This window comes from Thamnophis sirtalis, unplaced genomic scaffold (assembly GCF_051295495.1).
Source record: "Thamnophis sirtalis isolate CommonGarterSnake01/CBP01778 unplaced genomic scaffold, rThaSir2_p1.2 scaffold_7, whole genome shotgun sequence".
Taxonomy (NCBI): Eukaryota; Metazoa; Chordata; class Lepidosauria; order Squamata; family Natricidae; genus Thamnophis; species Thamnophis sirtalis.
In genome coordinates this window covers 45218698-45231134 of record NW_028261387.1, presented here as the reverse complement: position 1 = coordinate 45231134, position 12437 = coordinate 45218698, and the positions used below count along the sequence as shown (strand labels likewise).

The following is a 12437-nucleotide window of genomic DNA, read 5'->3' as shown; positions in this document are numbered from 1 at the left end:
AATCTGATTGGTCGAAGGGTCTGACAGCTCCCTATAAAAGGGTTGCTGCCAGACAGAGTCTTTGCTGGATTGTACATAGTTATCATTTAATAGAGAGCTGTTGTTGCTGAAGCCTGAGTCTGCCTCATCCATTCACCCGATCTAACAGTCATAATCTTATGTGAATCATAGGAAGAGAGCAGCCACTTATTGGTAGTTAATGTTGTTAATCGAACACGGAATTGTAATACTGTACAACTCTGGTTCCTGTTTAAGAAAATTGTAAGTCAGAACAGCTCCCATTGTAATTCCATTTCTGAACTGAATCAAAATATAGATAAAATATCAGGTGGCTGCCCCAAGGCCATCATTTAATTTTTGGCCAAATAACAAATACAAATGAAATAAATTGCAATCTGGTAAACATTCCTCCCTGTTTAATAGTCACAAATTAAATCTTATCTAGTACTCTGTTTCCCTGAAAATAAGACCTCCCCAGATAATAAGCTCAATCGGGCTTTTCAGTGCATGTGTTAAAATAAGCCCTCCCCGAAAATATTGCAACACCGCAGCAGCCATGAGGTGACCACGCTCACCAGCTCCTGCACTTCAAAAATAATAAGACCACCCCCAAAATAAGACCAAGCGCTTATTTTGGGGGTCAAAAGAAAATAAGACCCTGTCTTATTTTCGGGGAAACACGGTAATATAAGGGAGGCAGGGAGGCAACTTCCAGCTTCTAAGATCCTCTTTTGAAGGCTCCAGAGCTGCCTCTGACTGAACTCCCAGGAAACACCAAAATGATAGTGCAAGCTTTAAGGGAATTCAAAGGACAGTAAGCCAGAAAGAAACATAAAATCCAAGGCCTATCTATATGCATGTTGTGGCCCTACCTGTTAGTGACACAGACCCCACCATTTCCTTGTAAGTAAATTGTCTGCTCTTAGCATGTTCCTCTTCCTCTGTTCATATATGATCAGAATACCAGCTTAAGCAATATATATTTACTTCTCTTTCTCCCCATGTCTTACTCTTTCTAGGATCCGGGTGTTGTGTCATAGAATTGTCAATGCCACCTGGTTCACCAACTTTATCCTCCTCTTCATCCTGCTCAGCAGCATCTCATTGGCAGCAGAAGATCCAATTCGAGCAGACTCATTCAGGAATCAGGTAAAAAGCTATAACACTTTTTTTACTATAACCGGTAGCATGGTAAATGTGGCTGATTACAGACTATCTTTCTTCAGCCTGGTACTCTCCAATGGTTTGTGATAGCAATCCCAAGAATGCTGTCTTGGAATTAGAGAAGTTATAATCTCATCACACTACAACTTGGAGAACATCAGGTTGGGTAAGATTGACCCAGACAGAGCCATGAAATACGTGCATGCATTGTAGCTTCCTCTTGAGTCCCCTCCATGATGCTGAACTGAACTGGTATTCTACTGAAGGATGCTTCAGTTGAAGAACAATGCTGTTGTGAAAATTATTGTCCCCATTGCCAACAGCTATCCTGCCACTGCTTCAGGTCACTGTATCGCTTGATTTGCCTCCAAATGACTGGGTAACAAAGCATAGCAAATTGTATATACCTTAAGGCACCCTTGGATAATATTGGAATAAGGGAGAAAACACTACTTTAACAATTGTGCAGCTAAAGATATGTATGGCCTAGGGATGAGACAAAGGCAAGAATATGGGAACATAGCACTAAAAAGTTGTACATTTATGGTGGGATTACGTGCAAGCAGTGAATTGCACTATGTAGATTGGTAGCAATGAAAGCCACTTGTCAAAGCGAATAAGAAGACAAAATAGATCAAAATAAGAGACAGGTTTGCATGTATGAACTGCCATTAGATATATAGGTAATGATAGCAATTTCTGCTATCAAACATAGACACTTTTAATTCTGTGTATCATATTCTCACTAACGTAAAGCATGTTTAAAATCATTTTGTTTCCAAGATAAACTGAGTTATAAAATATATGAATTATCTAATTGCTTAAAAAGAAAAAAATTAGGGAGGTACTTAACAAACCAATAAGCACCTATCATTGCAAAAAAGAAAAAAGAAAATAACACATGTAAAATAAAAAAAAATATTCACCTTCATAATAAACTAGTTTAAGATGTCTGAACATTTAAAAAAACATTCAGGCAGCAAAGCTTGACATTACTGATGGAAAAGTGTCCACTAATAGTCATTATATAGTTAATATGATAGCCCTCTCTGGTCCTTGTTTCTACATTGCAGGCTTTATAGAAACTGCATCATAATTAAGCTTTGTTTTATACCTCATTCAAGATCTAACAAATTTGTTTTACGTAAGTAGAAATGTTGATATTTTTATCTGTTGCCAATTCATTTCACATATTTTTCTAGAGTTTAGTGTGAGTATTGGGAGAATTCCAACTGCATTTATTGACAAAAATAACTTTTTGTTTCTTTGTGGGGGGTCCTGTCCAGATTCTATCATATTTTGATATTGGCTTCACCTCTGTATTTACGGTGGAAATTATTCTAAAGGTGAGTTGACTTGTTCTCTTTCAAAATAATATTGGAAGGATTGGATATTTCTTGATTCAGTTTCTATGGCTGCCCATCTCAAATAAGTCCCCCTGGGCAGTGAACAATGAACCATAATACAAACACAATACCAAAAAATAAATATCTGTAGCATCCAAGAAAAATCATGACTGTAGATATTAATATAAACATGAAACAGAGTCCTTAACACTCTGGGCGAGTAGCCAGTCTACAAGGACTTACAAAAGACCAGTAAGGTCGAAATTGTTTCAAAGCTGGGTTGCGGTTAGGGGGTAGAGAAGGCATACCTCCTAGTCACTGCCAGTGGACATGCTTTGGCTGAAAGAACCCAGAGCATGCCATCCTGCTGGATTGGATTGAATTGGATGGGTAGAAACAACTAGAAGAAGATAATACCTTACATACCTTAGGTAACCTAATCCCAAGCCATGAAGGAATTTAAGATGACAACCAGCACCCTGAATAGCACCCAAAATACATTGAAAATCAATGAAGTTCACAATGTAATGTGTTACATGTGTTGAATATCTGATACAATTTTTTACCAATGCAACTGCATTCCCCATGACTGGAAGCTTCTGAATGCTCTTCCATGTAGAGCACATTGCAATAATTCAGATGGGAGGTCATGAACATGAATGAATGTGAGCAGAGTCTCTCGGTCCAGGAATGTGCATGACTATCACACAATCTAAAGGTGTGCAAGGCCATCCTAGCCATAGCTGCCACCTGCTTTTCTAGCAGGAGCTGTCAGTCCAAAAGATGGATCCATTGTGCAATGGATCCATCTCAAGAAATGCCACCCCATCTAGGACCAAATGTGGAAAACCCTTGCACCAGAACACCCAAGTATCCAAAGCCTTGCTTGGGTTAAGCATTGGGATATCCATTGTGCCCCAACCAGGCCATTACAGCCTTCAGGCACTGGGACAGGACATCAACAGCATCCCTGATGGGGTGATGACATACAGCTGGGTATCATCAGCATATTGATGCTACCTCACTTCAGACCATTGGAACTCCTTGCTCAGTAGCCTTATGTAGATATTAAATGGCCTCGTGTAGATATTAAATGGAAGAGAAGACCAAGCACTGTGGCCCCTCACAAATGGAGGGCTGGATTTTTCACTGCCATCAACACTTTGTTTGTTATTAATTACAAACACAGTTACCTTCTAGTCTTAATTAATCTCTTGAGTTTATTTCAATCTCTGATTTCTGCTTCATTTTGTGTAACAGTAGATAGTCTTCCAAAATATCATCTTAATTTCAGATAGAAAAAGAAACACAATGCTAGATTTATCAAAGCTAATTGAATCTTCTTGTTTCCTACAGATGACTACTTATGGTGCATTTCTTCACAAAGGATCCTTCTGTCGTAATTCTTTCAACATTCTAGATTTGCTTGTAGTTGTTGTGTCACTCATCTCTATGAGACTTGAGTAAGTGGATCATAGACAGGCAAGGCTTTCAATAGATCACTCAGAGATTTCTTGTAGACCATGCACCATTTATAGTAATCCAATAACTCAGGAAAGTAATATGGGATTGGTTATATGAATATTTGTAAAGTACATTTGTTTGGTTACCAGAGGGTTTGACAAGATAGTATCTTCTCGATATTTTGGAGCAACTTCTACCACTAGTAGATAGCATGGCAAATGGCAAGAGATTGTGAGAGATTTAGTTGAGCACACCTGAAGGCACCAAGCCACTTACTGCTGCACTATAAGGATTACTTTGAATATAAAATGTAGAATATTAAAATATATTTCTGAAAATGCAAAATGTATTTATTATTTTATGCAAACATGTTAATCACAGCTCATTAACTGAGATGTTCATGACTTGGAGGCTGATGTTCCTTAATAGCAATATTCACAGCCAATGTCGGTCAAAATATTGACAGTCAGAAAGTTATCTTTATCCTTCCTTTCAGCCAGAAAAAAAGAAATCAAAATGAAAACTAGGGGTATATTTAGCTCTGACAGTTTAATCCAATTGACTGCTGATTGGGCAAAGACTTGAAAACTTCACAGATGTACTTTTTGTCTTTTGTTTCCTGCTTACACAAATTTCCTCCAAAGGTTTCTCTTAGTTACAGTGGCTGATTGTAGTAGCTGGTGAATAGAAGAGGTATTACAGTTTGAACAATGTTTTTGGATTCTTTTATTCCTAGAGTCGGGAACGACTAGCACATATATGCGAGGGGAACCTTCACCTTTATCTTTAGCTAGTCTAGGCTGAGACCTCTGGAGATGGCATTTGAATATTACAGGTTATCGTTCCTATATTGTCCCTGTCTTGCTACTTAAAGCTGATAGTTAGTCTGTTTTCATCTGAAATCAGGTATAAAATTGGCAAGACAGGAACCAGTCCTGTTCAGACCAGCAGCTCTGTTGTGTAAACACAGAGCAGGTGCACTCCAATATCAAGGCTGAGAAATAAATGGCCAGAAGTTGATGCAAAAGTGTGGGAGAAAAAGTATTAAGAACAACTTGGTCTCCAAATTCTACATGAGACAAATGAAGGCAAATATATGGGGTCCCAGGATAATGTTGCAGGTTCCAATCTGGGTTGGTCACCGAAATCAGAGGGTCAGTCCTAGTAACCAACCCAGATTGGATTCGTCTATATGGAAATTTATTTCTGTGTTCTAAAGTAGGTAGATCTTGTGCATGTACTTCTTTCTTTTCTACAACAAAGCTACTTACTATTTGCCACATCATTCCCTGAAGGTTTTCACTATTATCTAATTCGTGAAAGCAGAGCTGAGTTTTGAGGTGGGGTGGGTGGGAAATATTATGGATGTATAACTAAGCTTGGCCTGAAGCATGTTTTTATGGAATTCTCTTCTGATGAGTATTCACAAGGCATGCTGGGAATTAGGCAGCCACATAGAATTGTCTGACCTCCCTTCCAATTCTGGGAGTGACCCAAATGCTTCCTAAAAATAACGTCAAGGTCATATCTTCTTAAGCACACAGTATCTTTGACAGCAGGACTGTGAATGTAACCACAAAGCTTGCAAAAGCATAGTAAAGTATCTTCCCCATTTCCTGCAAACAGGTCCAGTACCATCTCAGTGGTGAAAATCTTGAGGGTGCTCAGAGTGCTGAGACCATTGAGAGCTATTAACAGAGCAAAGGGACTGAAGGTAAGCATCACCCTGACATAAACAGGGAGAAAGTGTTGTATGTCCATATTTCTAAGTCTTGAATGCCATTTATAAGCTAGTAGAATGCGTGGCATACATTTACACCTGTGGTGGGATTCAATTTTTTTTGCTACCGGTTCTGTGGGCATGGCTTGGTGGGCATGGCAGGGGAAGTATACTGCAAAATCTCCATTCCCTCCCGATCAGTTGAGACTCGGTAGGCAGAGAATATATGGGGGTGGGGCCAGTCAGAGATGGTATTTACCAGTTCTCAGAACTACTCAAAATTTCCACTACCAGTTCTCCAGAAGTGGTCAGAACCTGCTGAATACCACCCCTGATTTACACCTTACGTAAACTGACAAACTCCAGATATCTGGAACTGTGAATATCAGATTTATAAGTCTCTTAGTGGCTGCTGGGATATTGGATGATTGGACAGATAAACTAAAACAATCTCTCTCTTTCTCTCTCTCACTCCCCCCCCCCCAATTTCCCCCTCTCTCTCTAGCATGTGGTCCAGTGTGTTTTTGTGGCTATTAAGACCATCGGCAACATTGTTCTTGTCACCTTCTTGCTACAGTTCATGTTTGCTTGCATTGCAGTGCAGCTTTTCAAGGTGAAAGTGTTTCTAAGAATTCATTCCCATTTTGTCCTGTCCCATAGGCATGCAATGTGGACCTGTTGGCAATAACTGGGTAGCTGGGTGGGTTTTATTTGGGGGGGGGTGTATGGTTTTTAAAAAACTTTTTGGGACATCACTGATTCAGGTTGCTGACTCAATAATCCTGTTTTCCTGAGTTTCTGCCGCTTGTTGACCAACCAACTGGTTGACCAATCGCACTCAACATGTAGTCCACAATGGAACTGCATCTACATGGAGGGAAGTATGCAGTGGAGTACCCCAAGACTCTGTTTTAGGTCCAGTACTCTTCAACATCTTCATCAATGATTTGGATGAGGGAATAAATGGGGAACTCATCAAATTTGCAGATGACACCAAGCTGGCAGGAGTAGCCAACATTCCAGAAGATAGGCTTAAGATACAGAAACTTGACAAACTTGAACATTGGGCACTAGCTAATAAAATGAAATCCAATGGTGAAAAGAATAAGGTTCTACATTTAGGCAAGAAAAACAAAATGCACAGGTACAGTATAGGTGGTACCTTGCTCAATAGTAGTAACTGTGAAAGGGATCTTGGGAGTCCTAGTGGGCAACCATTTAAATATGAGCCAACAGTGTGCAGCAGCTGCCAAAAAGCCAACACAGTTCTAGGCTCCATAAACAGAGGGATAGAATCAAGATCATGCGAAGTGTTAATACCACTTTATAATGCCTTGGTAAGGCCAGACTTGGAATACTGCATTCAGTTTTGGTCGCCACAATGTAGAAAAGATGTGGAGACTCTAGAAAGAGCACAGAGAAGAGCAACAAAGATGATTAGAGGACTGGAGACTAAAATATATGAAGAATGGTTGTCGGAACTGGGTGTGTCTAGTTTAATGAAAAGAAGGACTAGGGGAGACATGATAGCAGTGTTCCAATATCTCAGGGGTTGCCACAAAGAAGAAGGAGTCAAACTATTCTCCAAGGCACCTGAGGGTAGAACAAGAAGCAATGGGTGGAAACTAATCAAGAAATTTCCTGACAGTTAGAACAATTAATCAGTGGAACAGCTTGCCTCCAGAAGTTGTGAATGCCCCAACACTGGAAGTCTTTAAGAAGATATTGGATAACCATTTGTCTGAAATGGTATAGGGTTTCCTGCCTAGGCAGGGAGTTGGATTAGAAGATCTCCAAGGTCCCTTCCAACTCTGCTATTGTATTGCATTGTCTAAGTGTGATGCCTTCCAGAAGTACTGGGATTACAATTTTCCTATCCATACTCACCTTGGAACAGAATACAAGGGATAACTTTGATCTGAAGCATACGTAACTAGACAGGATAGCTGAAGACATGAAAGAGCAGCTGATGTTTATTAATCATATGTATACAGCTGCCCAACTCACAAAATCTGGTTCTGCTCAGTGTACAATAATAAATAACAATACATTTTTAAAAACGTGCATCTAAAAATATAAAAATCAAAATTAAAAATATATACAAATCCCAAGGAGGAAAAGAATGAATACATTCAGCCTCAATACTGGAGCTATCTAAACAGGTCTCCAGTTGCTGGGACCCCGAGACCAGACTAATGGCAAAAATAGGCCTTGAGGGACTTCTGGAATATCAAACATGGAGCTGATCTATTACTGGTATGGAATAGAATGTTCTAGAAGGCAGGGATCATGGCAGAGATAACCTGCCACCTGGGACTCACCAAATGTAGGTCTCTGGCAGATGGTATCCATAGTATGCTCTTTCTGCTGGGCTGGAATGATATAATTGGGGAGAGGCAGTCCTTCAGATACCTGGTCCCGTGTCATGAAGACTTTATAGGTTAAAACCAGCACCCTGAATTGGACGTGAAACAAACTGGCAGCCAATGCAGCTCAAAGAGCAAAGGTATAATATGTGCTGTTCTAGGAGCATACATAACAATCCACATGCTAATAGTTAGCCTGCAAATGCTAATGCTTAGAGATCTACTAAAATAATATTAGCACATTAGGTATTCCCCATCCCCACCACCCATCCAGTTGTAGATAAGACTGGGAGGATATTAGCCTCTTTCAGTGCTATTACTATTTGGTATGGCAGCAAGGTCAAAAAACCGTAAACTCTTTTAGGAAACAGGAATTGTTTTCACCTCCTCTTCAAGAACAGAAACCCATCTTTGATCCATTTGTAGTGGGAGGTGCTCATTTTTAAGGCAAGTCAAATCTAGTATAATCTGGGAAACACTATAACTCTATAATGTAAGACCAACACAATTAATAATTATTTTTGTTTCTGTTTTAAATATAGGGGAAGTTCTACAGCTGTACAGATCCAACTAAGATAACTGAAGCAGAATGCAGGTCTGCCTCCCTTTGGTTGTGTATTATTCTTTTCTTCACTTTAGAAACATATCGATACAGCACGAGTCTTTCCTGGAGGTCAGATTCAAGGAGATTGTCAGTGCAAAGGATCTGGACTAGCCATTAAGTTGCAGCACAGAAGATTCGTTCAAGTCTATATACAAGTATCTAGCCAACTAAAGTTCAACACTAAACTGGTGCCAAATAAGGGTCAACAGAATTCAGGAGGGGTTGGATTTGGGTCATTTGTGGGAACAAATGAGATTTGGATTTTAAAGTCTGATAAACATTCCTCCTATTCCTTAAGCTCTTAGAAAACATCTAAAGAGAAGTCCAATAAAAATACACAAATGGTTAGAAAAGATGATAGGGAAACATGTTATTTTTTAAACCTGAACTGTTTTTATTAGGCATATTACCAGAAAAACCTGATAAGCACAGTATATATTTAATATTGCATACATTAACAGCAGTGAGGATTATATTCGCACAATATTGGAAAAATAAAAAACACTATGAGACGAAGAGATAATTAGGAAGATACTAGATTGTGCAGAAATGGATAGATTTACAGTGAAAATTAAACTGAAAGAAGATAAAGACTATTATCAAACAGGCAATTTATTTTACCAGTGGTTGGGAAAAAAGGGGTGGAGAGTAAGAATGTAATTTGTATTGGTAAGCAAATTAAATACCCAGACAACACGATGTGTATTAAGCATGAACAAATCTAAACAATAGAAAATTAATAAAATTTATAAAAAATATAAAAATAAAGAGCAACCCAAATTATTATTATTATATACTTTATTCATTAAACATGAAACTCAACCAACTGAACATTCAAAAATTATTATAAATAATAATTGTTCTTATACAACAAAACAAATACAATGTACGCTAATAACCATATGAATTTTCTCTAAACTAATAACATATATTTTCTTAATCTTTCATAATGGATGTTCAGTAGCTAGTTTTTATTGTCCAGTGCACTTGTAGATGGCAGAAGCCATCTTTATGCTGTTTCTTGCATTGTGATATTAAGAAAATATAAAATATTAATTGAACCATGAATCAATTAGTCATAAGTGATCGACTGAAAGAAAAAAAATTCCTTACAATATTGAAGGCCAAAAATAAGCAGCTTGTTCAACAGAATTGAAATTAAGGTTGCAATATTGCACCTATTTAATTGGAAATGTATAGCCCTTGAACAAAATTGCTTACAGTATTTCTAAGTAGGCATCACTTAATGATGCAGGCTGTTTGTAGCTAATATGTGGATTCTCATCCCAGGGGACACTTCATTGAGTATGTTGATGCTGATCCAACACAGGTTGTGGAAAAAGCAAGGTGGTGGCTGCACAATGATTTCCATTTTGACAATGTCTTGTCAGCTATGATGTCTCTCTTCACTGTATCCACCTTTGAAGGATGGCCTAAGTGAGTACAGAATTCACTATTGAGAAAGAGTGTGTATAATATGTGTGCATATTGGGGGTGGTGGTGGTGGATTTCCTAGGAATATTTAGACTAGTCATCTCCATCATGGTACCCTCAAAATGTACTAGACTTCAGCTCTGTGAATTCCCAGTGCCCATGATATAGTCCCATCAGCTGTGGAAAACTAATTTAATGGAATCCTATGAAAGGCCACTGTTTCTTTTTGTCCTAGCTATTATTGTATAAGCAAAATGGCACAGAAATGGAACAGAAAGGGGAAGCTTTGGGCACTGTTGTGGTCCCCTGGGGGCCTGGGACCTGGCAGCAGAGTAGGACAGTGAGGAGGTTGGGGAGGAACATGGATCAGTCCTGGAGCTTGGGGAAAGCTCAGACGAGGGCTCCAGAGCCTCCGGAGTCTGACATCAGCAAGGCAGAAGAACAATGGGAGCCTGTTCCCAGTGTGCGCATGTGCAGCGCTGCCAGAAGGCAAGAACAATTAAGAAAACAGGGTTGTCTTGGGAGAAAGGCTTGGAGATGATTGGCCCCTCCCATAAGACATAAAAAAGGAGCTAATGGGATGTGAGACTTTGCAGGAAGCAATTAGTTCATCTGGTTGGTTCAACATTTGAGAAGTTCTATTTGACTCTGTGCTAAGTTTCGCCTTGCAAAACTAATTGGCAATTAGGTTTCTGGCAGCATTTCAAGGGAGATAAGGTGGGTACATATCAACATTCTCCTGAACGACTGTGGCAACTCGAACAGACATCTGTTGGAATCTTCACAGACTATTTGTGAAGCCTTGTGGGCTGTGAGTGATCATAATTCAAAGCTATAGCTGTAACCATTAAAAGTACTGAAATGGGAGAACTGAATGCCTTATAAGATGTTTACTTCTCAAATGATAGTTTATAAATAAAAGAGGGTTTGGGGGACTAAGATTGTGATTAATGCTTTCTCGGGAAGGCTGGGTCAGAACAGGCACATCATTAACTATCTTATCAGCAGTGTGTACAAATTGCTGTTTGGGGCATTTACTTAAGCATAGAAATTATATTATTTGTTATTATCATAACCAATAAGATAATTGGAATAAAGGCTATCATATTATGGTTTGATCGTTGAACAGTATGTGCTATTTTCCTCCACAGTACTGTTTTGGAAAATTATGTGTTACAGGTGTACATATATTCACCATTAAATTAATTGTTTAGAAACCCTGTAAGATTGAATTTTTTGAAAGCTCAATTATTTACATCGATTAATTTGGAATCTCTATCCTTTCTTTTCCAGATTATTGTATAAAGCAATTGATACACACACTGAAGACATGGGCCCTATATACAACTATCGTATGGGCATTGCTATCTTCTTCATAATCTATCTCATTCTCATTGCCTTTTTTATGATGAACATCTTCGTAGGTTTCATCATTGTAACTTTCCAAGAGCAGGGTGAAACTGAGTACAAAGACTGTGAGCTGAACAAAAACCAGGTATGGCAAGTTTATCTATTGGGCAGAACTGATGTGACAAGTCCTAGATTTTAGGTTGCGCATATCAAAGGTAGGGGGCAGATTTGTGTGACCATCCCAAAAGTGCAAGGCTAATGCTGAGATTGAAGCGAGAAATATAAATATCCATTTCTAATCACAATAATGTTAAAATGGCAGAACATTCATCGTGACAATAATGCACAAGCCTTCTCTTTTGTATGTGTGTGTAACATCACATACAGGTACTTAGGGGACAATGTTGTGGTGTCATGTGACATCAACAGTTGGAAAGGTATTAGTTGGGCATAGTTCAAAATTAGGTGCTGGAGTTTGCATTCTGAATATAGTAGTGTTACACCATTCAGTCAGAAATCTTGTATATTGCAAACTTTGAAATTGCACAAAGAAAATTTCTGCTGTATTTGATGTGAATAGGATTAAAGAAGGATCTGAGCACAGCAGCTCTGTGCAGTCTGTAACTTTTCTTATTCAAGCAGGAAGGAAAATTGGGTTGGATATGATGAAATAAACTCTAAAATGTGTGGCCAGTTCATCTTCTTGCCCTGAATATTTGCTTTTGTTCTTCTATTAGACTACTAACGGGGCTGCATAAGATATTTTCATGGTTTCTGGTTCATTCATTTATTTATTCAGTTTACTGAACATATGTGAAAAGAAGGCAATCCTAATTTTAAAATAAGTACTGTCCACGTGAGGTCAATGCACAGGCATACACCACATACATGTTAAGCCTGTGTATTGTTTAGTTTCCTTATTTTGTCAATGTCCTTATAATGCTAACTCTAGCTGAAATGAATCCTAACCCGCCCCACCCCCTCGTACG

General features: G+C 38.7%; 1 protein-coding gene across 2 annotated transcripts in view; it reads left to right on the top strand.

The window, feature by feature from the left end:
- Window positions 1–12437, top strand: part of CACNA1S (calcium voltage-gated channel subunit alpha1 S) — an 89906-nt gene that overhangs the window by 39466 nt on the left and 38003 nt on the right. For both annotated transcript variants that reach the window (XM_087719892.1, XM_087719891.1), the window contains exons 18-25: window positions 1020–1149; window positions 2451–2510; window positions 3867–3973; window positions 5601–5688; window positions 6200–6307; window positions 8603–8655; window positions 9955–10101; window positions 11392–11593. In XM_087719892.1, coding sequence (XP_087576018.1) covers window positions 1020–1149; window positions 2451–2510; window positions 3867–3973; window positions 5601–5688; window positions 6200–6307; window positions 8603–8655; window positions 9955–10101; window positions 11392–11593 — 895 coding nt within the window. The remainder of the gene's footprint in view (window positions 1–1019; window positions 1150–2450; window positions 2511–3866; window positions 3974–5600; window positions 5689–6199; window positions 6308–8602; window positions 8656–9954; window positions 10102–11391; window positions 11594–12437) is intronic.